Source organism: Taudactylus pleione, unplaced genomic scaffold (genome assembly GCF_031769625.1).
Source record: "Taudactylus pleione unplaced genomic scaffold, aTauple2 ptg000256l, whole genome shotgun sequence".
Classification (NCBI taxonomy): domain Eukaryota; kingdom Metazoa; phylum Chordata; class Amphibia; order Anura; family Myobatrachidae; genus Taudactylus; species Taudactylus pleione.
The window spans coordinates 13,988,542-14,014,653 of NW_028284658.1; the positions used below are offsets into that span (position 1 = coordinate 13,988,542).

Below are 26,112 nucleotides of genomic sequence, written 5' to 3' on the forward strand. Positions count from 1 at the left end.
AACTCCATTGATTCTGCACTTTACACGGAATCAATGGGTTAGCCATGTTAATCCCTGGTTTAATGCACAGGGAAAATGCTATTTAGTTGAATAGCATTTCCCCGCATGGCGTGATTAGTTAGCTGCGGGGCATATCCTGCGGCTAATTGAATCCCCCCCTTAGACTATAACATCATTCTTGGCTATATGAGGTTATTATTACCTGGATATTACAACTCTATACTGACATAATACATCATTGATACCCATTCATCACACTTATCTGTGTGGCATACTGTTGCAGAATATATTTTAAAATATTCTCTTTGCTAGCTGATTATATATTTTATTATTATTATTCTTTTATCTCTACATAATAGCTAAATATTTTGTTCTGCTCTTTAGGCAATCCAAGTCCATCCATCACTGTATTGATCAGAGGCATGTCTGGCCGCCACGCATGGGCCATGCAACTCTGCCATTTACCCCGGGCAGCAAGAGCCAACCAGCGAGTGAGTAATTGGAAACTGCCACTAAAACTTGCATTTATTGCATTATTTATTTAGTCAGGAATGTTTGCTACAAGCTTATTTATTACTTGTATACCTTTTTATTTTTACCATGCACCAATCTGAAGAAATTTTAAGATCTTTAGTAAACTGTTCTTTCTTAGCTTTATGGGGGCCCTCTGCTAACATATTCTGTTAAAAGACCACCTGTACAACAGGGCACATCAAAAAGAGAAATTGAGTCATCCATTTACTACTTAAATCCCCTTAGACAGAACATGTTCCGTTGTAATAGTGATCAATCCAGGAGTATATGGCACCAAGCTATTTAACATCTTGTGCAAACTCCTGTTTTTTTTTTTTTTTTTAAAACCCTCTTTTTCTGCAACTGTTTTCTTGGAATATGGATATCTGAAGCTCACAACAGGGCACTTAGGCTTTGTATTTTGTCCTGCCTTACTGCCTTTGAAATTTTCCACACCTTCCTCTCTAAAATGCTTTCCCTGTTGCCTTCCATTGCTGTGTCCTACATATTTTTTCCGGGTTGGGAATGAATTCCCGGCTGTCGGATGCCGCTGGTCAGAATACCGACAGCTGCATCCCAACAGCCAGAATCCCATAGGAATGAACTGTGTTTTCCTAACACCTACAATAACCCTCCCTCCCCATTGCCCATAACCCTAACTCCCTTCACCCTCTAGTGCCTAAGCCTAAACTCCCTCACCGCACCCTAAACCTAACACCCCCTCCCCAGTGCCTAAATCCAGCCACCCATCCCCCCCCCCCAGTGCCTAAACCTAACCTCCCCCTCCCCGCACCCTAATCCTAACACTCTCTCCCCAGTGCCTAATCCTAGCCCTCCCCCTAGTGCCTCACCCTAACTCTGAACTCTGATACCTACCTTCGGGATGCCGCCGGTCGGGATCCTGGTGCCGGGATCCCGACCTGTCGGGATTTCTGCGCCGAGATGCCAACAACATCCCATTTTTTCCTACTTAATAGAGCAGAGTGAGTGTGATATGATATGATATATCCACCTCCCAGATATACTCAGGTTGTTGTGGGAGTCCCAGATAAGCAAAGTAACACTGATTTAAATATACATTATGTTTGCACTGTAAGGCGAGATGTATTATGTATGGCATATTCTATGCGATACATCTTGTCCCTCATCGCACGCATACCTGTGTCTATTAACGGCATATGCATGAATAAGCTTTTCCGATGAGGACTGCTCATGTATCTTGAAGCCACTTCCCCTCTAGAGACTGGTGTCAGAAAATATGTACGATGAGGATCAAGGCTCTGCCTCAGTAGTTCCCAAACTGTGCGCCGTGGCACCTTGGGATGCCTCAGGACACTTTCAGGGGTGCCTCAGGTTGGTGGTTCAGCACCAAGTCACATGATTTATGGCCAATGTAATGTAAATATGTGGACAAACAGAAACACAAACCTTCCCACACCACATAACTGAGCCTAAGGATGACAGGTCAGCACAATTTACTTCACTTTACTACGTTACTACATTGTTTTCTGAATTTCTCAATCATAAACATTTGGCTTAGGGGTGCCGTGAAAACAATGCTGATACTCTACGGCGCCGTGATTCAAAAATGTGTGGGAACCACTGCTCTGCCTCCAGAATTCTGGGCCTGATTCAGACCTGCTCGCGAGCGCAGGACGCTCGCAAGCGGGTCGATGGTGCCCTACTGCGCATGCGTACGACGCAGGGAGCTCCGTCGTGCGCATGCGCGTGACCTGGCTAGCGACGGGGTAGCCGTCGCTCCGGGTCTCGCAACAAAGGGGGCGTGCTGCCGATGTTGAATGACAGCACGCCCCCATGGGAACGCCTACCGTCTGAAGCCAGCCCCACTGACATCAGTAGTGATGTCAGTGGGAGTAATTTTGGCTCTGATAGAGCCAAAATCACTCCAGGGCTTGCGGCAGCGAGACCCTACCACAGGGTCTCCGTCGCAAGCCCGATGGTCGCGATGGTCTTGACCTTCATCATGGGCGCTCACTATAGCTGTGGGTGGTCACCCACAGCTATGCGAGCGTCCAAGAGGCCGCTCCATTTTCATGTAGGAGGGCCCTGATTCAGAGCGAGCGCTCTGGTCAGAGCGTCCGGCTCTGATTCAGGCCCTCTGTCCATATGCCTCTGAGTTCATCCAATTTTGCTCATTAGGATGGTGTCAGCCATTCTGTTTTTGTTTATTTTATTCTGCCAACAAGCATTTATTGTGCTCCTGATATCCTTTTCACCAGTGTTTAATGCAGTGGAATAATAATCTTCTATTCTACACCAGCCTCCACAGCTCCTGATACAGATGTGTCAGAATTACATGTGGCTCTATTGTATTGTTTTTTTAATGCTTGAGTTCTGCTCATGTTGTACTATCACATTTCTACCTTCTGTTACTGACTTTTGAAGCTTCTAGGTTTGTCAAGTGCTCTATATGTTCTATCTATTGACTACTGACTTGTTGGATCATTTGTACCACATTATTGCATGCCTCTCTCTTTCAATGCTAGTTTGAATATTAACTATTTTACTAATAGGTTCTGTCATTACTCTGTCTAGATGTAATATGGTTTCCCTGGTTCATGGGGCTGTCATCTGGCATGCTATGTGTTTTAGTTTAACCCCGACTCGCATGTTATGGCATGATATTCTGCCTCTCCCTGTCCAGACTGTGGGTCTGATTTAGAGATGTATGCTAATGCAATCACAGCTGCGATTTCGCACATATTGTAGCTGCGTAAATATGCTAATGTTTTTAAAGCTTACCCATGCATAGGGACGCCTAATGCTGCCTTCTCATATCCGGCCGATAACGTACAGCAGCATAAACATTGGTAACATTGATGCAGATCGGCCAGCCATGCAGTTTGTAAGTTAGTCGAGTCTGACCTGCCTCAAACACTACAGATCTCCTGAGATGCAGAGAGCTCTCATGTTGCAAAGGAGATCGCAATAGCTAATTTATGCACCTACTTTTGCCTAACCACCGCCCCTCCCCCCAAATGCTGACTACAGGACCGTAACTAGGGTGGTGCAACACGTGCCACGACACAGGGCACTGCGGTGCAGGAGATGCTGTTCAGTGGCACCTGTCAATTTTCTGTTTACAATTATTCTCACTTGTAGCTTCCTCCTCTTGGCTGACTCCCCCTCCGTCTGGACACCTCTGTGCGAGCGTGATCACAAAATAATCGCTGTGCGTATGCAGTGTAGCTTACACATATGCGCAATGGCAAACTATCACTCCATCTGCATAAATATCGGCATTGCATAAATCTCTGAATCTGTTCCAGAGTGCTGACATGCTGGCTCATATGGTAGTCACGATTCATGATTAGGTTCATTGTTGGTTTTTATGGCTCCATGTTGCGACCCACTACAGAACTCTCTGGATATCTCTCTATCTCTCTCTCTCTGTCTCTCCTCCTAGGTTGAATTCTGAGTCTGTGGTTTATATGTTATATCACCCTATTCAGGTTAGATTGAGTACCCTCTCCATGGCTTACATGTTATGACACACTTCTATTTTTTTCTCTCTCTCTCTCTTGGTTAGTTTGAGTTCTAAGTCCATGACACACATGTTATCCAACTTGTTATGACGCGCTACTCACACTTTCTAATGGGATTCAGTACTGACTCCATGGCCCACATGTTATGTTATAAGCTATTCTCTCTAGGTTAGTTTGAGTACTGTCTCCTTGTTTTGTCATTTGTCTGTCCACTCTCTCTACTATGTTAGACTGAGTGATGATTCCCTGGTTTGCATGTTTTTCAGCTCTTCAGCCAGATGTCTGAATTAGTGGCTCTCTCATATATGTCCCCATATTTAGTTTTCTTCTTCGGGGTCCATGGGGTCCACAGCCATTACGTTGGGCTATGAATCCTGGTCACCAAACAGTTAACACAAACGAGCTCTCTGCTCCCAGGATGCACCGGGGTTCCTCCTCATATACCCCACCCCCTGCCTCAGGTAGCCAGTTCTTCCTGTTTGGTGTGTACACCACATAAACTGTGGGACTGCAGGAGCAGTCCTGCAGACGAGTGAAAAAAAAAAAAAAAAAAAGAGAGAGTTTTACTCTTATCTCAGCGGGTGGTCTGAGCTGTCCTGGAAGCAGCCTCGCATCTGATTGGAGGCGCACTGGCCACGCACTGCAACTACCTCCTCCGGCGCCAAACCGCTAGCCTTGGCAGGTCCATGGCTAGGGCTTCGGCAGGGGCTCTCAGCCCTGGACCGCACCCGGATCAAGGGGATGGCAGGTAAGCAGGTGGTTGCGGCGGCCGCTGACGCCAGGACCACGTAGCGGTCCGGCCTCCGGCGGTGAGACTGGCCGGAGGCACGCTGCAGTCAGGATGCATACAGCTTGTTGTCCTACACTAGACCACCGGGATATGATGTTCCTGACCAGCCGGGGCTTGTGGTGGCGGCCAGGTCAGTTTACCGGGCAGGTCCAAGCAGCATAGGGGAGGAACGCTTCCCCGGCGGCCCCTCCCCCAATCCACACAGTTCAGTACTCTGGCGCAGTGTTTGTGGGTTGCTCCTCCCAGCCTCCATATAAGGCAGCCAGCGTGTATGTCAGTTGCTCTCTGTTCGCTGCTGCTGCAGGACACTGGGCAGTCTCCCTGTATACCTTTCCTACTGCTGGTTCATGTTTTACAGGGCTCTATCCTACCTAAGCCTAGGCTAATTGTTGGTAGTGAGAGCTTATATGCATATGACTCATAGAAATGTTTATGCATGACATGTGATTGTTGTCTATGGATACTGTTTCTTCTGTAAAAGAACTGTAATTCCTGTATACTGTCACTGTCTCTCCCCTTCTCTTGCTACAGGTGTGGGTTGAGAGTAGAAAGCAGCACATACACTCAGAACCATTGGCATAGTTGACATGTCTGAGGGTCAGGTGGCGGGAGCCCCGTTGCTGATATCCTGTATAGCCTGCAAGGCAGGCTTGTCCCCACAGGACTTTCTACAAAATGGACTTTGTGGGAACTGTTTTAGACAGCCACCACACCAATTAAGTTTGCCTGTTACAGGCCCTGAGCAACCTTGGGCATCATTTTCTCAGGTTATGGCTCAGGTGGCGGAGTGGCTGGCTGCCCCAGTACCACCGGTTTGGGGTTTGCCTCAGCAGATGCATCCTATGCCCATGATGTGGCCGCCTTGGATAGACCCTGGTGCTTGTAGGGTTATGGCATCATTCTCGGGGGGTTTTCAGCCTCAGGCTGTCAAACCAAAGCAGCCTAAATCTAGGCGTCATTTGCCTTCTCACATGGGTGAGTACTCCAGTGCCTACTCCGAGGAGGAACAGGCACAGGATTCTTCACAGGAGTCTAGCTCCGAGGAGGGTGATAATTTCCCAGTAGCCGTAAAATCGGTGTTAAATATCGAGGAAGGGGATCCTCCGCTTAGGAAGGCCCCCCTGTTCAAGCGCCAGAAGGTGGTTAAGGCAGATTTCCCAAAGTCTGAACATTTGTCAGAACTTATGGAGGAAGAGTGGGTCTGTCCGGATAAGAAAAGCCATTCTTCTAAAAGAATGACGCTTCTATATCCTTTTCCAGCAGAGGACTGTGCCAGGTGGGAGAATCCACCGTCAGTTGATGCACATGTGGCGCAGCTGATTAAACGTACCACTCTGTTAATTCCAGCTGTTTCGCTGAAGGAAGCCACGGATAGGAGACTTGAGACTTGTCTCAAATCAATTTTCTCGCTGGCAGGAATGGCCACCCGCCTAGCTATGGCCATTGCCTGGGTAGCAAGAGCTATTGAGGAGTGGGCCAAAAACTTTAATGGAGTCTTTACCAGATGCCTCTAAGGAGCAACTGGATATGATCTCCTATATTAGAGAAGGTGCCTCTTATTTGGGGGATGCCGCCTTCCTTTCCTCCAGGGTTTCAGTGGAGTTCGTGGTGGCACGTAGGATTCTCTGGTTAAAGGATTGGAAGGCAGATGCCGGGTCTAAAAAAGCCCTAGAATCCCTTCCATTCACAGGGGGTGTTCTTTTTGGTCTAGAATTGGACAAAATTGTATCCTCCATGGCAGCCTCAAAGACGGCAGGTTTGCCATCAGCAACCTCGTCTAAACTGAGAAGGGGCGTCCTTTCAGGGGTTTCGGCCGTAGGGCAAGGCCAATGGTCAGCCCTCAGCGAGATTTCCACTAAAAAAGGCAGGACCCAGGAAGCCCTGGCAGAACAAATGTCCAGGATCTAGGGTCCAGGATAAACCAGTGGCCTGATGGGACGGGCCTCTCTCTGGGGGATCCCAGGGTGGGGGGCCGACTGCTTCGGTTCTCAGAGCCCTGGCACCTCACGACGGAGGATGCCTGGGTTCGAGGAGTTGTCTCCCGAGGGTACGCCCTGATGTTTTGGAGGACTCCTCCTCAAAGGTTTTTTTGTGTAAAATCACAGGAAGGTTCAGAAAGAGCTTTGGCCCTTCAGAAAGCAATTCTTGCCTTACTAGCATCGGAGGTAGTGATTCTGATGCCAGAGAATCAGTTCAGAGAGGGGTTTTACTCCAATCTGTTCTTTGTTCAAAACCGAACGGGTCGTACCGGCCGATTCTGAATCTGAGAGAGCTCAACAAATTTGTTCGAGCCCCTGGGTTCAGGATGGAAACATTGCGATCGATTTGTGTTGGCAATGGAGCAGGGGGACTATATGGTATCCTTAGATATACAGGATGCCTACCTCCACATACCAATCACACAGGCTCATCAAAAATTTCTTCGTTTTGCGGTAGGAGGGGAACATTTTTGAGTTCCAAGCCCTACCTTTTGGCCTGTCCACAGCCCCTTTGGTATTCACCAAGGTGATGGCGGTGATGATGGCATGCCTCAGACGCCAAGGCGTCAGGATTTTGCCGTACTTGGACGACCTCCTGTTGCTAGGGCAGTCCCCGTAGCAGTTACAGGATCATTTGAGGCTGACAGTATCAGGTCTGTACAGTCACGGCTGGATCATAAACTGGCAAAAGTCGTCACCCTGTCCGGTACAACAGATGTCATTTGGGAGCAAGATTGGACTCCGTGGTGCAGAAAATATATCTGCCAGAGGAGAAGATTCTTGCCTTACAATCACGAATACGCAGGTTGCTTCGCATCAGGCAGATATCCGTTCTAGTGGCCATGCAAGTACTGGGGTAGATGGTGGCCACCTTAAGGGTGGTGGAATACGCTCAATTCCACTCCAGACCACTGCAGCAATTAATTCTGTCTCGCTGGGACAAGGATCAACGCACGATCAGGTCTCAGTTGCTGAGTCTCTCTCCAGAGGTGCGGTTGTCCCTGTCCTGGAGGTTGCAGACAAAGCATCTCAGGCAGGCTCGCCCCTTTTGGGTGTCGGATTGGACATTGGTCAAAACAGACGCCAGTCTTCAAGGTTGGGGGGCGATGACGGGGGTCGCACACTTTCCAAGGAAAGTGGTCAGTGGCGGAAAGCCGGCTACCGATAAGCATCCTGGAACTAAGAGCTATATTCAAAGCTTTAGTGCAGGCTCAAGAAATCTTAAAGGGCAGGCCGGTGCAGATACAGTCAGACAATCGCACCGCGGTTGCCTACCTAAATCATCAAGGGGACACAAGGAATCGGGCTGCCTTGGCAGAGGTATCAAAAGTCTTGGTCTGGGCAGAGACTCATCTTCCCACGATATCTGCCGTGTTCATTCTGGGGATCCTGAATTGGGAGGCCTACTTTCTCAGTCGGCAGGAGATAAATGCAGGAGTGTGGGCCCTACATCCACAGGTTTTTCGGAACCTTGTGGACAAGTGGGGTCTACCAGAAATAGATCTGATGGCATCAAGAAGGAACAACAAGGTTCCCAGGTACGGATCCTGGACAAGAGATCAGAGAGCCGAGTTTGTAGACGCACTGACAGTAAAGTGGCGTTACAAGCTGGTATATCTGTTTCCCCCGTTTGCTCTTCTGCCCAGAGTGGTCAGAAAGATCAAACAAGAGGGCAGCACCGTCATATTAATAGCTCCGGCGTGGCCGAGACGGCACTGGTTCACAGATCTACTGTCTCTCTCCATAGACACTCCATGGCCTCTGCCATTGAGACCGGATCTGTTGTTACATGGTCCCTGCTGGTACCCGGATCTTCATCGGCTATTGTTGACGGCATGGCTCTTGAGGCCTCTGTCTTGAGGAAGAAGGGGTTTTCCGAGTCTGTTATACGGACGATGCTGAAGGCACGGAAACCATCTTCAGCCCGTATATACTGTAGAATTTGGCATACTTTCTTTCACTGAAAGGGTATGACCCACAGAAATGTCTGATATCCAGAGTGCTTGATTTTCTTCAAAGCGGTCTGGAAAAAGGGCTCTGCCTGGCCTCTTTGAAGTTACAGGTGTCTGCTCTTTCAGTCTGGTTCCAACATAAAATTGCTCAGAGACCAGATATAAAGACCTTTTTTCAAGGGGTGTTGAGGATTCAGCCTCCCTTCGTTTCCCTGGTTGTTCCGTGGGACTTGACTCTAGTTCTGAAGGTTTTACAGGCTCCTCCATTCGAATCTTTAAATTCAATAGATATCAAGTGGCCAACAGCAAAGACGGTATTTCTTCTTGCTATGGCATCTGCACGTAGAGTGTCTTATTTAGCTGCGCTTTCCTTCCGTGAGCCGTTCTTGATATTTCATCAAGATAGGGATGAAATAGGGAGGGTTATCTTCCGAAAGTAGTGTCTAAATTTCATAGCATTCCAGGGCTCTAGTCTCTCACCAGGTGAGGCTTCCCTGGATGTGGTCCGTGCGTTGAGAATTTATGTGAGACGCACGAGCAAATGAAGGAAGTCTGATTCACTTTTTGTGCTTTATGGTTGTCATAGGCGTGGCTGGCCAGCCAATAAACAGACACTGGCCAGGTGTATTCGCATGGCAATTGGTATGAGGGTGCCCGATTCAGTGACTGCACATTTTACTAATGCGGTAGGTCCATCATGGGCGGCCCGCCGGGGTGCTTCTGCTGAGCAATTATGCAAGGCAGCCACATGGTCTTCCATCCATACCTTCGGCAAATTTTATTCCTTTGACACTTTTGCCTTTCAGGATGCCTCCTTCGGGCGTAGGATTCTCCTCTCTTCTGAGAGTCAGGAGCATCTCCGCCCGTAGGGTTAGTGCTTTGGGATATCCCCAACGTAATGGCTGTGGACCCCATGGACCCTGAAGAAGATAATAAGAGTTATGGTATGACATACCTTTTGTTAACTCTTTTTCTTCGAGGTCCATGGGGTCCACAGGACACCCACCCAGACGCACCTGTAGTTCTGGGGGCAGTTTCCGTAATTTTCTTCTCTTGAGAGTCTGGATTCATGAGTATGGGTTTCTTCTTTCTTACCCTTTGTTTGTCTCCGCCTGCCTGAGCTTGGTAATGAACTGGCTACCTGAGGACAGCTCAGACCACCCACTGAGATAAGAGAGTAAAACTCTCTTATTTTTTTTTTTATTTTTTTTTTTTTTTTTTTACTCGTCTGCAGGACTGCTCCTGCAGTCCCACTGTCTATGTGGTGTACACACCAAACAGGAAGAACTGGCTACCTGAGGCAGGGGGTGGGGTATATGAGGAGGAACCCCGGTGCATCCTGCGAGCAGAGAGCTCGTTTGTGTTGACTGTTTGGTGACCGGGATTCATAGCCCAACATAATGGCTGTGGACCCCATGGACCTCGAAGGAAAAGAGTTAACAAAGGTATGTCATACCATAACTCTTATTTTTTGCCAGGACAATACTGGTTAGCAAACTGGACTCTTTTTCAGCCAAAGGTGCTGTCCAGGTTTAATTTAAAATAGCACATTGTAATACCTGTGTTGCGAGAACATATAGCCTTAGTCAGTGGAGATGAGTTATCAGTCTTCGATGTGGTTCAGGCCTTGAAGATCTATGTGGATAGATTGGCTTTGTTGTGGAAGACTGTCAGTCTTCTAATCTTGTGATGCGCACGGAAGAGTGGTCCGAAAACAAACAAAAAAAATAGGTGGCCAGATAGATTACGGCTACTATTCATTAAACATATGTTTCAAAACAGGTCCCTGTTCCTGAGAGTTTTATGGCTCATTCGACCAGATTGGTGAGCTCACCTTGATGGAGCAGTTGTACAGGGCGGTCACTGGTCCTCCACTCACACTTTCACAAAATTCTGCAAGTTCAATGTGTTTGTGGCTAGAGACACCATTGCTTTGCTGAAAGGGTTATGCTTGCACATTTTGGCTCAACATGCTCTGCCCTAGGGTTACCTTTGGAAAGTATCATGGTTACCAGTGTCTTGGGAATGGATGTAAGAGAAATATATTCAACAGTGAGTACCAAAGATTCTCTCATCCCATCTTCAGCTCAGTTGGAGGACCTCAGATTTCATTACTTTTATCTTCCCTGTGGCGAGGTTACTGCATGCAAAATGGGAATCCCTGCTTATTGTCGGTGATCTTGTAGAGGCGAGGTTTGGGAGCACTACCATTCCGAATCTGAACCTACCTTAGACCCAGTTTAGCTGAAATTTGAAACAATAAGGCTATGGAGAGGTGGTTGGAACAATAAGTGTGGCAGACTGGAGCTTGTCAGTAAGGTGTATTGGGAAGTTGTAATTGATATCAGACTCATTGGGGCTAGAATTACAGACTTGGCAGTCTCCGTACACAGTTCATTCTAGCTTCATACTTGGGAGACGATCGCTGGGTCCAGTGGGACCCTGGAGTAACTTCCTATATTTTGTGATGGTCATGTTTGGTCCTGAACAGGATAACCTTCTTTCTTAAAGCATCTATTGAGGACACTAGAATAAGTTTCATGGTGTATACTGAGTGGTGCAGGTAACCTGGGCACTTTAAAACTGCTAAAAAGCTCATACCCCGGTGTTTGCTTGGGAGTCCCAGTTTTCGGAGCTGGATGCTTGTTGCATGGCTGCTGACAGCAGCCAAAGCTTTTGAGTTTTTTCACTGTTTGATGTACTCCCTTTGCCTCCAGTGGGGGGGATGGGGAGGGGTGTTTGGACAGTGGGCTCAGGTAGGGAGGTTCCCGGAGGGCAGCATCACATCAGATATTGGAATGCCTGAAGGGGTACAGTCTTTAGACAGTGGTCAATCTATTGTGCTAGGCCCCATGGGGAAGGAGGGGGGGGTACTATCCCTTTAGGACTTCATTCCTAATGTGGCTTCCCACTTGACAATACCACCGGAACTGTTACAGCAGGAATTTTCAGGGAACAGCCAGTTATATTCTCATCCCCATCTGTCCTCATCTGCAGTGAAGTAGTGATGAGGTGTTTTTTTGTTGTGCTGGGCTTTTTTCTCTCTCTGGGTTCTTCCCTGATCTGGTTTGTGGCTTTTGCAGCTCCACATTCTCCTTGGTTGTGCAACTGCATCTGACGTATACTTCTCTTCACATATTTTCTGTGTATGAGAAGGGTATTACATTCAGGGCTCAGCCTGGAAAAGTGACAAAGACCATTTCAGGGTGGATGCCTTTTGCATGGCATGTGAGGCAGAGGACGGTCACCTGCAAGTACGACCCATGTGATGGCAAAGTAAGTAATGCAAGAGGGCATGAGACAAGGATGCCCACTTAACTTCCTACTTTTTAATTTATCCATCGATCGCCTATTTCGGATTTTACAGGTTTCATCTGTGTTCAAGGGTATACAAATCGGAGACGTAAAGGTTAAGCTTTCTGCATTTGCAGATGATGTCTTATTATATAATGGCAATCCCAGGAATTCTCCCCACAAGATCCTTGACCATTTACAGGAGTTCAGGAGGATGTAAGGATTCGAGGTGAATCTAACCAAATCAGTGGGTATGTACCTTGTCTCGAGGTGACTAAACCAGCTTGGAGAGATCAACTCCCACTAATTTGGGCAAAATACCACATTGTCTATTTAGGCAAAAAGCTTCCAAAGTCCCCCTTGGAACTATATCGTATAAACATAGGAGCAGCGATCATGGCTATCTCATCTGAATTAGAAGGATGGAACTATTTAATGCTCTCTTATATTGGTAGAGCCAATTTAATTGAAATGTCTACTTTCCCACGCCTTCTATACTTAGTGCAGTCTTTACCTCTGTTGATTGATCAAGCTGACTTGACCAAAATGAATGTTATTCTGCAAGTTTATATGGAAAGGGAAGAAGCCATGTATAGCTTTGTTTAAAATTACAGCAACCTAAATTAAATGGCATTAATCTTCCGCAGATTCAATTGTATAACTATGCAGCAGTATTGAGATATATGTGCGATTGGATCTCCAACAGTGAAATATATGCAAATACTACATTGGAGAATCCGTTTCTCCCTGAGGGTAATCTGATCACTTTCCTCCATAGATTCGAAGCTGAGATTGACCAGGAGACCAGGGAAAATCCCTTTCTTTGGTCGGTGTATCGTTTATGGCATATATTGAGATGCAAAGCTCATCAGAGCACATAGGTCTCTATTATTGACCTTTCTGGTTAACCTGGAGTTCCAACATGGGGAGACAGCCTACCTCTTTACGACACTTTGGCGTGAGGGGCTTAGAAATATCGGTGGTGTAGTAGACCCTGCTACGAAAAAGCTAAGACCAATTGCAAAGACAAAACAAATCTTTCCAATTCTTCAACATTTTCCATTGGCATATTTCCAAATGCAACACTACGCCAATTCAGTAATTGGGGATTTTTCGGATCTAGAGTGGTGGAATACTCTGGACAGTTTGTTGGGGTCTCCACCTGCCGCCAGAAAAGCCATATCTGCACATTATTCTTATTTGCGATCTCCCATGGGCCTTTCTATAACTCTATAGCTCACAGACTTTCCATCACTTAGTTGCTATATACTACTTAAGAACTTGATTTCCTCATGCCGTCTGCTTCCCTCAATACAATACCAAGAAATGTTCTTAAATATATTTCATAGTGCATATTATTCACCCCATAGGCAGTACTTGTCAGGTATGTCTGCTTCTCATGAATGTCGTCGGTGCCATACGCCAGAAGCAGATCTTTTTCACTGCTTTTGACCATGCCCTTTGATAAGACAATTGTGGCTGCAAGTTCGGAATTATTCAATTAGTTAGTGAATTTTCTACCATTCACTGTGAATTGGACGATTTTTGGAATTGTATCCGAAATCCAGAGGGTGTCTAGAGGTTGTAGGAAGCTACTGTTAGCAATAAGTACGGCAGCCCGCAAATCTATTTTGCAGGCATGGATTGTTCCCCTCCCACCTCCTCTGAACCTGTTTAAAAGGAAGCTACACCATATTTTTCAAGTGGATTGACTGGAGACTATCTTAGATAAAGAGAAATTAGTTTTACATTTTTTTGAATCCTGGGAAAGTTATATTGCTATCCTTCCAGTAGATTTTCAGGGTCGGATTAGACATTCCCTTACTAATACGGAATACGGTAGTATGAAACCAGACTGCTGATGGGTGATCCTCCCATAATGTTGGATAGTTGGTTTCTTTGACATCTCTCCTTTCCCTCAGGATATCTGACCCCTTCTGTCTCCAGTGATATAAAAGTTGTGCTGGGCATTATATATATATATATATAACACAGTCAAATTGTAAAATAAGTATTGAACACATCAACATTTTTCTCAGTAAATATATTTGTAATGGGGCTATTGTAATGAAATTTTCACCAAATGTCAGCAACAACACGTGTACGGGAATCAAACCATTGATGTCCATAAATGAAGTTATGTGAAATGACTCAGGGAAAAGAAAGGGAGGTGCAAAAAGGAATGGAGAGCCAAGACACCAGCTGAAATCTATCAGTAATTAGAAAGCAATCCTGCCCCTTGTCAGTGCAAATTAATATAAGCTGGTTCAGTCCCAACTGATGCCCTATAAAAAGGTGTATCATTACCAAGGTGTCACACAAGAAACCTCTCATGATGGGTAAAAGCAAAGAGCTCTCTCAAAACCTTCGCAACCTTATTGTTGCAAAACATACTGATGGCATTGGTTACAGAAGGATTTCTAAACTTCTGAATGTTCCAGTGAGCACTGTTGGGGCCATAATCCGGAAGTGGAAAGAACATCATTTCACCATACACCTGCCACGACCAGGTGCTCCTCGCAAGATTTCTGAGGAGTGAAAAGAATCAGAAGAGTTGTCCAAGGACCACTTGTGGAGAGCTTCAGAAAGACCTGGAATTCTCAGGTACAATTGTTTCAAAGAAACAATAAGTAATGCACTCAACTGCCATGGCCTGTATCCACGCTCCCACGCAATACTCCATTGCTGAAGGAAAAGCATGTTGAAGCTCGTTTAAAGTTTGCTGCACAACATTTGGACAAGCCTGTGAAATACTGGGAGAATATAGTCTGGTCAGGTGAGACCAAAATGTAACTCTTTGGATGCCATAATACACACCACGTTGGAGGAAAAGTGGCACTGCACATCACCCCAAAAACACCATACCAACAGTGAAGTTTGGAGGTGGGAACATCAAGGTGTGGGGCTGTTTTTCAGCATACGGTACTGGCATGCTTCATATGGTTAAAGGAACAACGAATGGAAAAATGTACCGAGACATTCTTGATAAAAATCTGCTGCCATCTACCAGGATGCTGAAGATGAAACGAGGGTGGACATTTCAGCAAGACAATGATCCCAAACACACAGCGATGGATACTCTCAATTGGTTTCAGAGAACGAAGCTGCTAGAATGGCCCAGCCAATCACCTGACTTGAATCCAATTGAAAATCTATGGAAAGAACTAAAGATCAGAGGACCTCATTCAGAGTTGGTCGTTGCGGCCGCACGGTCGTACCCCACCGATGTTCGCTATACTGCGCATGCGTAAAGTTCGCAATGCGCGTGCGCAAACTAGCTGCTACGATCAGAAATTTCTCTCTCCTTGAACACAGCCAGGTCGGTAGTTTGAGTGACAGATGGAGGCGTTTGTGGGTGGTAACAGGGGAAGGTGCTTGAAAACGGGAGAGTGGAGATCCGAACGCAGGCGTGCCTCATTATGCGAACAGCATTTTATGGGAGTGCATACGGATAATGGGAGTGCATAATTAACAAAGTCGCGTCATGGCACATTTGACCTGGGAGCTTTTTACACTGACATGATCGTAGAGCTTAAGAGAGAGTATGGTCAACCTTAAACTCTACGACCAGTTCCGATGGTCTCGATTAATCCTTATATGCCTGGAGATGACGTGCAATGCGTACGAGAAGGGGGCGTATTTTTTTTGTCTTCCGATCGCTTCCTCCCCTTGGTCGGCCAACTGCCGATCCGAACTTAGGGACGCAACTTGCGAGGGAATCATTTGCAAATCCGGCCCCTTTTTCCGTACGACCGTGCGGCCGCTTCGACCGACTGAATGAGGTCCAGAGTTCATAGAAGAGACCCATGGAACATTAAAGATTTGAAGACTGTTTGTGTGAAAAAATGGGCCAAAATCACACCTGAACAAAGCATGCGACTAGTTTCTCCATACAGGAGGCGTCTTGAAGTTTCTCCATACAGGAGGCGTCATTACCAGCAAAGGCTTTTGTACGAAGTATTAAATAAATTTCCTTTTTTTTCTGTAAACGATTATAAATTTGGAACTGTTGTTCTTCTGGAATTCTGACACATTGTGTTTGTTTGTGATTTGATGTGATACTTTAATAAAAAGTGCTTTAACAAAATAATTTTCAAGGCCACTGGGAAAAGTTACATTATTCCTGCCAGCGCTACTAACCCCAAGGAACCTAGGTTTTGCTGCTTTGTTTTCCTTTGGGAAAACAAGGGTCAGTTTTCCACTTTCCATGGAGCTTTGCAGCATTATAGACAGGCTAAATGGTCAACTTGCAAGCCCCCTGACAAACAGCATAATGGCAAGTTTCCCCCCAGGGTACCCTTTCCTGCTTCTTTTCCGGGACCAGTAGTTCGATTCCAAGACAGGTTCCCATGTGTGAGGCATCATCAGTCAGTAATTTATAGATCTCCTGAAGTCGCTGCCCACGTGCTTTTTCGCTACAGGACTTGCAGTAGACAAAACAAAATGTTTTGCCCTGGGGTCAACTATCCATGTTGTTTACTTCCCTTAGCCTGTTTTGGTTTGTCTGAGAAGTTTAGCTGTAGCACATATATTAAATGTTTACTATTGAATCTAGTTATGTTTTCAAGCAAGCATATAAACTCTGCAATGTTTCTCAGACACTGTAAAATGGGGATTCAGGAGAATGTCTCACTAACTTCTGCCTTCCGTTTTTCAGATGTTCATTCCTGAAGCCAGGCCAGAGCCTAAGAATGACGTGGGCGTCAAGTACAGTGTAAAGCATCGTCCATTTCCAGAGGAGGTGGATAAGATCCCTTTTGTTAAGGCTGATCTTAGCATTCCAGACCTGCATGAAATTGTTACTGAAGAGGTGAGATTGCATTTTGAAGTGGGAATCGAAATGTAGATAGTAGGTGTGGCTGTGATTCAGGTGGGAAATTGTAGTGTATGTAACTTGGATACTCTTTTAATAGGTAGTGGAGTGGTTTTCATTTTTTTTCCTTCTGGTTGATTTAAAACACATTATGAAGATCAGACACCATCCAACTCAATGATTTTAAATATATTTGTGTAATACTGGAGCATTATTTGTTTTCCAAGTTGGAGCAGAGGCATGAAAAGTTGAAGCTTGGTATGGCTAAACAGATTGCTTATGAGGCTGGGCTGGATCATGTGAAAGAGGAGGAGTTTAAGAAGAAAAGCTATCCGGACCCTGTAACTGAATGCAAACCGCCACCTCCTGCACAGGAGTTCCAGACTGCACGCTTGTTCCTCTCACACTTTGGGTTCTTGTCTCTTGAAGCACTGAAAGTAAGTAAGGGGTTTTCAATTGATCAGGACTTGCTAGTTTCTAAGCTCTCGGGAGCAGAGCCCTCTTCCCCATGTGTTTTTCCTTCCATCACTTTTATACTACCCTATCCTCCCATTCCCATCAATAAACCTCTGGGTACTGCCTGCACTGCTTTTGTGGTGTTAAGACTGCATGTGCAGAACTAGTTATATCACTTGCATCCTACATACTGCAATGTTTTGTACTGCAAGTTTTTTTTGTTTTATCTTTTAGTTTTAGTTTTCTTGCACTGCTTCTGTTTATACACTATGTAAGGTGCTGTGGATCCCTTGGGGCACTATATAAATAAATAATAATATGAGTGCAAGTTGTCACTAGTATTGGAAGTAAAAGTGACGTTGTTTCTTTTTATGCTTGCACTATAGCTATGTATATATTACCTATATGTTAAGCTTAATCCCTTCACCATCATGGTCAGTATGCATTCCAGTTGTTACATGTGCTGGTTAAGTGTGAGGTGACCAAATCTACCTTTTTTATTTTATAGAATAGTGAATTAAATTGGTTCTTTTATGATGCATTTATGTGGCAGAACTAGGAGAAGAAAATCCATTTGTAATACTCCATTGTATAATTTTACCCAGTTAGTACACCCAGAAGATAATCACAAAATATAAATGTATATGTTATCCTGAGTATATGGATACTAAATAAATGTAATTTTGTAAGGTGAGACATGTTTGAAGAACCCAACACAAAGGTTAATCCTTTTCACAATCAAAGTATGTCTTCTTATTGCCCCCTAGGTGTCTCTTCACCCAGTAGAAGCCCAGGCTTCCATATTGCTTTGTTATAAGTAAGAGGTTAAGGTTTTTACTGCACATAATATACAGTAGGTAATTGTAATTTAAGCTTTCTTTTTTAGGAACCTGTAAATAGCCGTCTACCTCCTCATCTCATTGGACTTGACTCTCACATCCCTGGGTTTTTTGATGATATTGGATACTTGGATTTGCTTCCCTGTCGTCCCTTCGATACAGTTTTTGTTTTCTACATGAAAGCTGGACAGAAAACAAGCCAGGAGGTGAGCGAGACTAGCATTGCTTATTATGGAAAAAGTTATATCTGACAATGTAGGACACTATGGCCCATATTCAATTTGAGGCGAAAATCAGTTTTCATGTGTTTTTGGTGGAAAATTTTCGCCGATGATGTCATTTCACCAGGCGGAAAACTATCGCCGTATTCAATTTGAAAGACTTTCTGCCTAGGCGGAAAGTCAGTGCAATGTAATAGGCAAAAAAGTTCCGCATAGGAATAGCAGGCGGAAAAAAGTGCAGAATTGGGGTTTTGGGGTGCAATGTTGCGGGAACCCCCGTGCAGCCTTCAGACAGTTCCCCAAAGGTTGACTGTGTCAAAAATAAAAAAACACTTAAGAACACCCCAAAAAATCACTTTGAATTTGGGGGCGAATAAAAAAAATGTTGGAGGACAAAGTTAAAAACTAGCGAACTTTACTCTGGGGGGTCCCCAAGTATGCCCCAGGTGTTTTTTTCATTGCAGGGGCTTGTGGCAGGTGAATTTTTCATGTTTTTTTTTAAACTTTAGCAACTTTTAAATATGCTGGCCTTCATTTTCAAGTACCCCAAATTTGCTGGGATAAGTTATTTTCTGCAAAAAAAACTTCAGAATACTATTCTGCACCACTTATACAAAAATGCTATTTAGCAGCTATTGAGCCCGTTTAAAAACACCAAATACCTTCAGCAAGCCAAATCGGGGGTACCATAGCTAACCCCCATGTCAGAGCATCTTTTGGGGGGTGACAGGCAGATTTCCCCAAATCTGACAGTTCTTTCCACTTGTTTAAGTTTCGCCGGGTCTCTTTTTCGCCTACTTTCAAATTGAATACGGCGATACGCGGGCACGCTCGTGAAACTTTTCCGCCTGCAAAAAACGCGATGTAGGCGAATAGTCCGGGAGGCGAAAAAGTATCGCGGGTCCGCTCAAATTGAATACGGGCCTATGCTGGTTAATTTTCCCCATAGGAAGGTGCTGACACGTATAGTTGTTGTTTTTCACTCTTATGTGGCATGTCTTAGATCCTGAAGAATGTAGAGTCTTCTAGTAATGTTCAGCCTCACTTTCTGGAGTTCCTGCTGTCACTGGGCTGGCCTGTGTATGTAGGGAAGCACCCAGGTTGGACTGGTCATGTGTCTACAAGCTGGTCAATCAACTGCATTGGGGAGAATGAGCAGCAAGATCAGGGTATGTATGGATTGTATGTACTGATTTGGGATTAATTTCTGTGACTTACTAACTTAGAATAAACATCAACTGAGCATTTTATAGGATACTGGCTTTTTACTTAGATTTAGAGGAAATGGTGTTTCCGTTTCTTTTCTTGAAACCTTCAGATTCTATAAATCGTATCAACAATTCAATAAGAGTATCTTTACAGAAAATTTGCATATCTCCTTTCTCAAATTTACCCTTCCTACTGCCACATGTCTGGTTAGTCCGATTTCCTAAAATAGTCATGGCATGGCAATCCTCAGACATTTGTAAAACAGGGGTTGTGGAGTCAGTAAAAATATTCTAACTCCAGCTAAAATGAAAACATATGATCTCGGGATTGTAAAATCATATGAACTCTCTTTTAGGTGTCTACAATTCATTCCAAGGTGCTCCTCCAGATTGGCTTTATGTGTGTCTGAACACATGAGCCTGATCATTAGTCTCACAGAAAAAGCGCTAAATGGCAGGAGGAGAAAGTCAATAAAGTGTTGTTGAAACTAAGAAAGGTAAAACAAATACCAGCAACGCAGCAGTTGTTCTCTGGAGAACAATAAAGCTCTGCTGAAAATGAGAGGAAAACCAAACTGTAGCTGCTTAGTGAAGTAAAAAGTCACCAGGAACTGATCTGTGAGTGTAAGCAACTCTGGGGGTGATTCAGTTGTTTTGTGGGTGGCCATAATTAATGGGCGTCCAGTGTTGCAATTCAATTGTTCTGGGCACTCATTAATTATCACGGTCATCGTGCCCTATTAGACCGAGCTTAGCTGTGTAAAACGGCTAAACCCGTGTAAAGTCCTGGTTAGGGCGCCCAGACTGCTGTTTTGGGCGCCCTAACTAATAGCTAATTCGACAAATTAGTTATTGGAGAGAATATATACTGTATCACAGTGAAATCACGTATTGTGTTGCAGGGGGGAAGAAAGCCATGGCTAAGCACAGCAGGCTGGCTTGTTCTCTGTTTGGAGAACAATAAAGTTTGGTTGAAAACAAAACTGTAGCTTTGAATAAAATAAATTATATTTTATACTCAATCACTCTAAGTAGCCTTATTTAGGCGGTGATGAGCCATATGCCTTGTGTTACAATTGTACTATAGTAAATTTGTTATAACTAATAAATTTACATTAATATACATACTATACATATGCCATTCCTGAAGAAGTTAGTGTAGTAAAATAAAGGTGTTTGAGTCGAAAGTTCAACGTACAGACGCCACAGCCCTGTTTTATAATGATGTTTGTTATTATCATCCTCTCCTCCCCACTCTCCTATCATCCTCTCCTCCCCACTCTCCTATCATCCTCTCCTCCCCACTGCCTTCATTGGCACCTGTCCCTTGGGTTCTGCCGTCCTGATGCTTATTTGGGTATTACAACTGCTGATGCAGCAATGTTTATAAACCTTGTCTATGTTCTGTACTGTAAGTAATCCTTTTCTTGTTTTGTTCATACTGTTTCTGTACATTGTATTGCGCTGTGGACTCCTTGTGGCGCCATATAAAAAAAATATAATAGTCGTTTATTATCAGTTATATAGTGCACACATATTCCATAGCACTCTTGTGTGAGCAACCGTTCCAAAAAAAAAAGACATTTCCACATGCATTTATTTTGTAACAATTCTAATAACATTAATATGGACTGATGCATATCGTATTCCAAAAATTACAAATTGTATTAATTTAGAGCTAATGTAACATGGTCTCACTTTGTGTGGTCCATGTCAATGGCTAACGCCATTGCTCAACTTGTGCTGATGGTGTCTAGCATTGGAGAAATATTTTCTTCCACTAAGTTTTATGGGGAGGCTTCTGGGTCAGTCTTTAGTCCCCAAAGTTTGTTTGGTCAGGAGGCTTTGGGTTCAGTCGCAGCCACTCAGGGGGGACTTCATGCTCTCTTGCAAAATCTTTAGGCTGTTAGAGAATGGCATTCTGGTGTCTCTAGATATTAACCATGCGTATCTTTTTATATCTTCTGATGGAAAATTCATGAGGCATTTTCTTCTCTTTGTCTTCCAGGATGCTCAATGCGTTTTCACAAGGTCATGGCCTTTTGTGGGTGTTTTAATCATTAGTCCCTTACTATAATTGGTAAAGGCCCAATTCAAGGAGCTGGAGATTCATCATCTCTAGTTTATTATCTGACTCCTAGTGGTATACTTACTAAAGTGTAGGTTTAATAAATATACTCCCTAGTATTATGCAGCTAAAGCAGTGTTCTCCCCAGAAAATGTTTCCAGCCGGGTGGGGGCCTTCATAATAATACAATGTTTTAAACCCTAGCCTTATAGTGATTTAAACTTGAAATAACAACATATTATATATTATATCTCTTCTTATTAGAGGCCCAGTCGTCTGATTATGAAAAAGCTGTAAAGTCTGTAGGATCTGGTACTTTTTATACAGCTCCCAGATACTGTCCCCACTTGCAGGCTCCCAAAATGCCGGGTGGTAGGCTGTTTCTTGCCAGGCGGTGCACCCGCAAAAAACAGCCTGGGGAGAACACTGAGCTAAAGTATAGTCAGGCCCAAAGTTAAACCTATCCTAATTGACTTCTGTGTGTTCCTGGGCCTGCTTGTCACTTCAGAGTGTGTTCCCTCCCAAAGACAAAGGGCCTGATTCAGAGCCGGACGCTCTGAATCAGGCCGTTTTGGGGTTTTTTTGGGGTTTTTTTGTGCGGCCTCCTGGCCGCTTGCATAGCTGTGGGTGACCACCCACAGCTATTGCGAGCAGCCAGGTGATGGTCGCGATGGTCTCAATGTCCACATACATCTATCCTCCATGCACAACAAGTTGCGCCACATACAACGCAGGAGCGCCGTGTGACTTGGTAGCGCTGAGCGTCTTTTCGTGCAACAAATGCATCTTATTCACATAGCGATGCAATAGATAGCACAAGCAGCTTCTGATTAAAATGATATGCAGCATGCCTATGATCTCTGTGTGACTGCGGGTGTATCTGCATGCTAAACACTACGTTAGTGTTACAGCCGCTGACACTGTAATGTAGCATTTCGCATGCAGATACACCCGCACTCGCTAACAGAACATAGGCATGCTGCATATCATTTTAATAAACATAAGCTGCTTGTGCTATCTATTCACATCGCTATGCAAATAAGACACATTTGAAGGTAAAAAGTCTCAAAAAAGACGCTCTGCTTTACCGAGCCACAGCATGGCGCGACTAGAAGGCCTGTTTAAGGCGCAAGGAGGCTAGATGTATGAGGACCCATCTGTAAGTGCAAACAATGCATAAAAGGGACAATTCTCATAAAGTTGACAATTCTAATTTTTAGTTGTGCAACTGGCCATGGATTTCACAATGTATTCAGTTTAATTTATATTCAAAATAATCATAGATGTAAGAGGGGCACTTACAATGAAATGGGGTAGGGAATTTAATTTTGAAAAACAAGACCATTAGCGAAGAGTAATTTATATTTATTTCATACAAAACAGGTAATGTGTATGCATACTGAGTATTCTTTCTCCCTTTGTGCCAAAAGTTTTACCTGGAGGAAGTAATTAAATATATTGTATTAAGATCTTGTTGACAGAAATGTTTTTATTTTCGATGTAAAGGAAGCCAGGGATGCGGTTAAACAGCAGTGAGCATTCACAATACAGTTAACAAGATCATTTAACCGGTTACAGCCCAGTTTTTATTCTTAAGTTGGTATACCACTGAGCTTTACACTGTAATCAGTGTTTCACTATGTAATTCATCTGACATTTTGCTTAATCACTTATATAGATGAAGCTATTACTGCAGAGGATACAGGTGGGAGTATATTTAACGGGGAGAAGAAAGTCCTCTATTATGCAGATGCCCTGACTGAGATTGCTTTTGTTGTGCCATCAGCAGCAGACTCTTTGAGTAAGTTCTAATATGACATATATACAAATATACATCTTGTAAAACCTGACACTCGTTTACACATGATAAAGGATATGATCAACTGTAAGTTCCTACATTTTTTTTTATTTTTATTATGTCAGCGGAATCCTCAGACAGTAATGTGTCAGAACAGGAAAGTGACTCCAACATGGATCTTCTGCCTGGAATTTTAAAGCAACCTCTAACATTGGAACTGTTCCCTAATCATACAGAAAGTTTGAATTCCACACAGAGGGTGAGGTCCTGTTTAATGGCTGAAATTTTATCTCTGAAAGAGACAGAGGTCACTTAATTTGGGACATAAAATGTAATTGATATGCTTACTATTATCTTTTATTTTTTTTATTTTTTTTGAAGCACTTCAGAAAACTTTATAAAATTTTAATGTGATGACCACAGTAAGGCATTCATAACTGAAATCATCTACAGTTAGGAAGATTCTTGGAGTTATACTGTACATTTCATGTGGCAATATTTTTAGATTTTCATTCAGGTTAAACTTATTCTTTGGAGCACTTATGGAGGATGGAGGAGGAAATGGGGGAAAATTAATAGTACATTTACTAAGCGGCCTCTTGGCAGTTTTGGCTGCGAGAGGCAAAAGGTGCATTAATAGTAAATACAAATAGCGCCTTTGAAAAATCGCCACATTTCAAATGTACCCCTTAGTGTCATTGGTAGTCACAATCCCGGTGTGAGGGATGCCAGCACTCAGAATGCCAACGCCGGAATTTCGACACCGGTCAGAATCCCGGCGCCAGCATGTTGACTGTAAGTAGTGGAGTTAGGGAGAGGGTTAAGATTAGAGTTAGGTACTAGGGGGAGTCTAGGGCGAAGGGTTCAGTTTAGGCTGCGGGAGGGGGGGGAGGTAGAGGATAGGTTTAGGCACTAGGGGGGTAGGTTAGGTTTAGGGTGCAGAGGTGGGGTAGGGGTAGGATACCTATTCTAACCCTGTCAAGATGCCGGCATCGGGATTATGACCGCCTGGATCCCGAGCGCCAGCATCCCGTACCCAACCCAGTGTCATTAGTTGTAAAGCAGAAGATGTTTTTTTTTTTTTTCCAGCTCAGTCCCACGTCTCGCACTAAGAAGTTGCCGCATGGACGCACCATCCCCCCAATGGGACCAGAGACCAAGGTGGCCGTTGTGTGGCTGGAGCAGTATGATGACTTGGGTACAGTTCTTACAACCTTCACTTGGAAAACACACAGTTATAGAATCTCTAAATCCCTGCAGCCTATAGTGTATTTTTCCTCTTCATATCTTTCCTCTTTGCATCATTCAACAAATGCTTTTCCTTTGTCCTTTACCTCATTATCTTTGCTGCCCTGTTGCCTCAAAATGCCACCTTCATTCAGTTAATCTCATTTTTATTTAATTTCAATCCATCTGTTACCTGCTCTTTTATTGCTCACCACCCTTTTGTTCTCTTGTTCTTTCTCCTATTGCTCTTGCATAGACTTGCTCTCACATGCACACTAAAAGTTGATGCTGATTCAGAGATTTATGCTAATGTAATCGCAACTGTGGTCTCTCGTGGACCACAGTAGTGAAAATATGCTAATGTCTCCAAAGCCTACTCGAGCATAGGGACTCCCACTGCTGCCTTCTCATATCCGTCCAACAGCTGGCATCAGTGTAAACATCGGGTACATAAACGCAGATCGGGCAGTCACGCAGCTTCTGAGTAAAGTCTGACCTGTTTCAAATACTGGATCTTTCCTGACACGCTGAGAGCTCTCATACTACAAAGGAGAAGGCAATGGCTAATTTATACATGCCCATGAAACAGGGTTTCAATGATCAGGCAGCCTGAGTTTCCTTAACCGCTCTCTATTGCAAGTGAATCCTCTGTGCGAGTGTATTCGCAAACCAGTTGCTGCACATTCTAAGTACAGCTTTCACGCATGCACAACGGGTAAAAATCGCTTAAACTGCGTAAATATCAGCATCGTGTAAATCTCTGAATCAGACCCCCAGTCTACCATTCTGTTGTTCATCACCTTTTTTCTGCAAGACAAACATTACAGACTTGTAAACTTAATAATAGTATCTCTACTATCCAGAAAACTTCCCACTCTCAGACCTAGTGGCAGAGACCAGCACTGGTATAGAGACTACAACAAACAGCAGCACTTCTATAAGGTAACCATCACACATGGCTTGTTGGTCTCCTGACTTGTTACGTGTTTGTTAAGCTGTGATCATGTATGGTTTTATGTTTCTTCAGGAACAGCACGCCTGATAAGGAAGTCCCTGTAATATTCATACACCCTCTGTACACTGGTCTGTTCCGTGTTAAAGTACATGGGGCTTCGGGGAAATTCAATATGGTTATTCCTTTGGTGGATGGAATGGTGGTGAGCAGGAGAGCTCTTGGTAAGCCGTAATTGTAACATTAAGGACAAGTGCACCAGGTTGATTTAAATCCGCGCTACAATGCATTATTCATCTCCTACACAGCAGAGACAATGGGATTAATAGCACACTAGGGGATTATTGAGCAGTAAGAAATAACACTGCCTAACACATATGGTAGTTCACTAGATACACTCCTAAAGACGTGTACTTAACCTTTTTCTCCTCTCCAGAAATGTAAGGTATATCCTTGAAGAATTTTGTATAATGACTGACGCGTTTCAATTGGTTTT

General features: G+C 44.2%; 1 protein-coding gene across 5 annotated transcripts in view; it reads left to right on the forward strand.

Annotated features, from left to right (window-relative positions):
* RALGAPB (Ral GTPase activating protein non-catalytic subunit beta) overlaps positions 1 to 26,112 on the forward strand; it is a 99,862-nt gene that overhangs the window by 71,050 nt on the left and 2,700 nt on the right. For all 5 annotated transcript variants that reach the window (XM_088480664.1, XM_088480661.1, XM_088480662.1 and 2 more), the window contains 10 exons: positions 385 to 491; positions 16,692 to 16,844; positions 17,075 to 17,284; positions 18,190 to 18,348; positions 19,367 to 19,532; positions 23,318 to 23,440; positions 23,563 to 23,696; positions 24,527 to 24,635; positions 25,528 to 25,606; positions 25,692 to 25,840. In XM_088480664.1, coding sequence (XP_088336790.1) covers positions 385 to 491; positions 16,692 to 16,844; positions 17,075 to 17,284; positions 18,190 to 18,348; positions 19,367 to 19,532; positions 23,318 to 23,440; positions 23,563 to 23,696; positions 24,527 to 24,635; positions 25,528 to 25,606; positions 25,692 to 25,840 — 1,389 coding nt within the window. The remainder of the gene's footprint in view (positions 1 to 384; positions 492 to 16,691; positions 16,845 to 17,074; positions 17,285 to 18,189; positions 18,349 to 19,366; positions 19,533 to 23,317; positions 23,441 to 23,562; positions 23,697 to 24,526; positions 24,636 to 25,527; positions 25,607 to 25,691; positions 25,841 to 26,112) is intronic.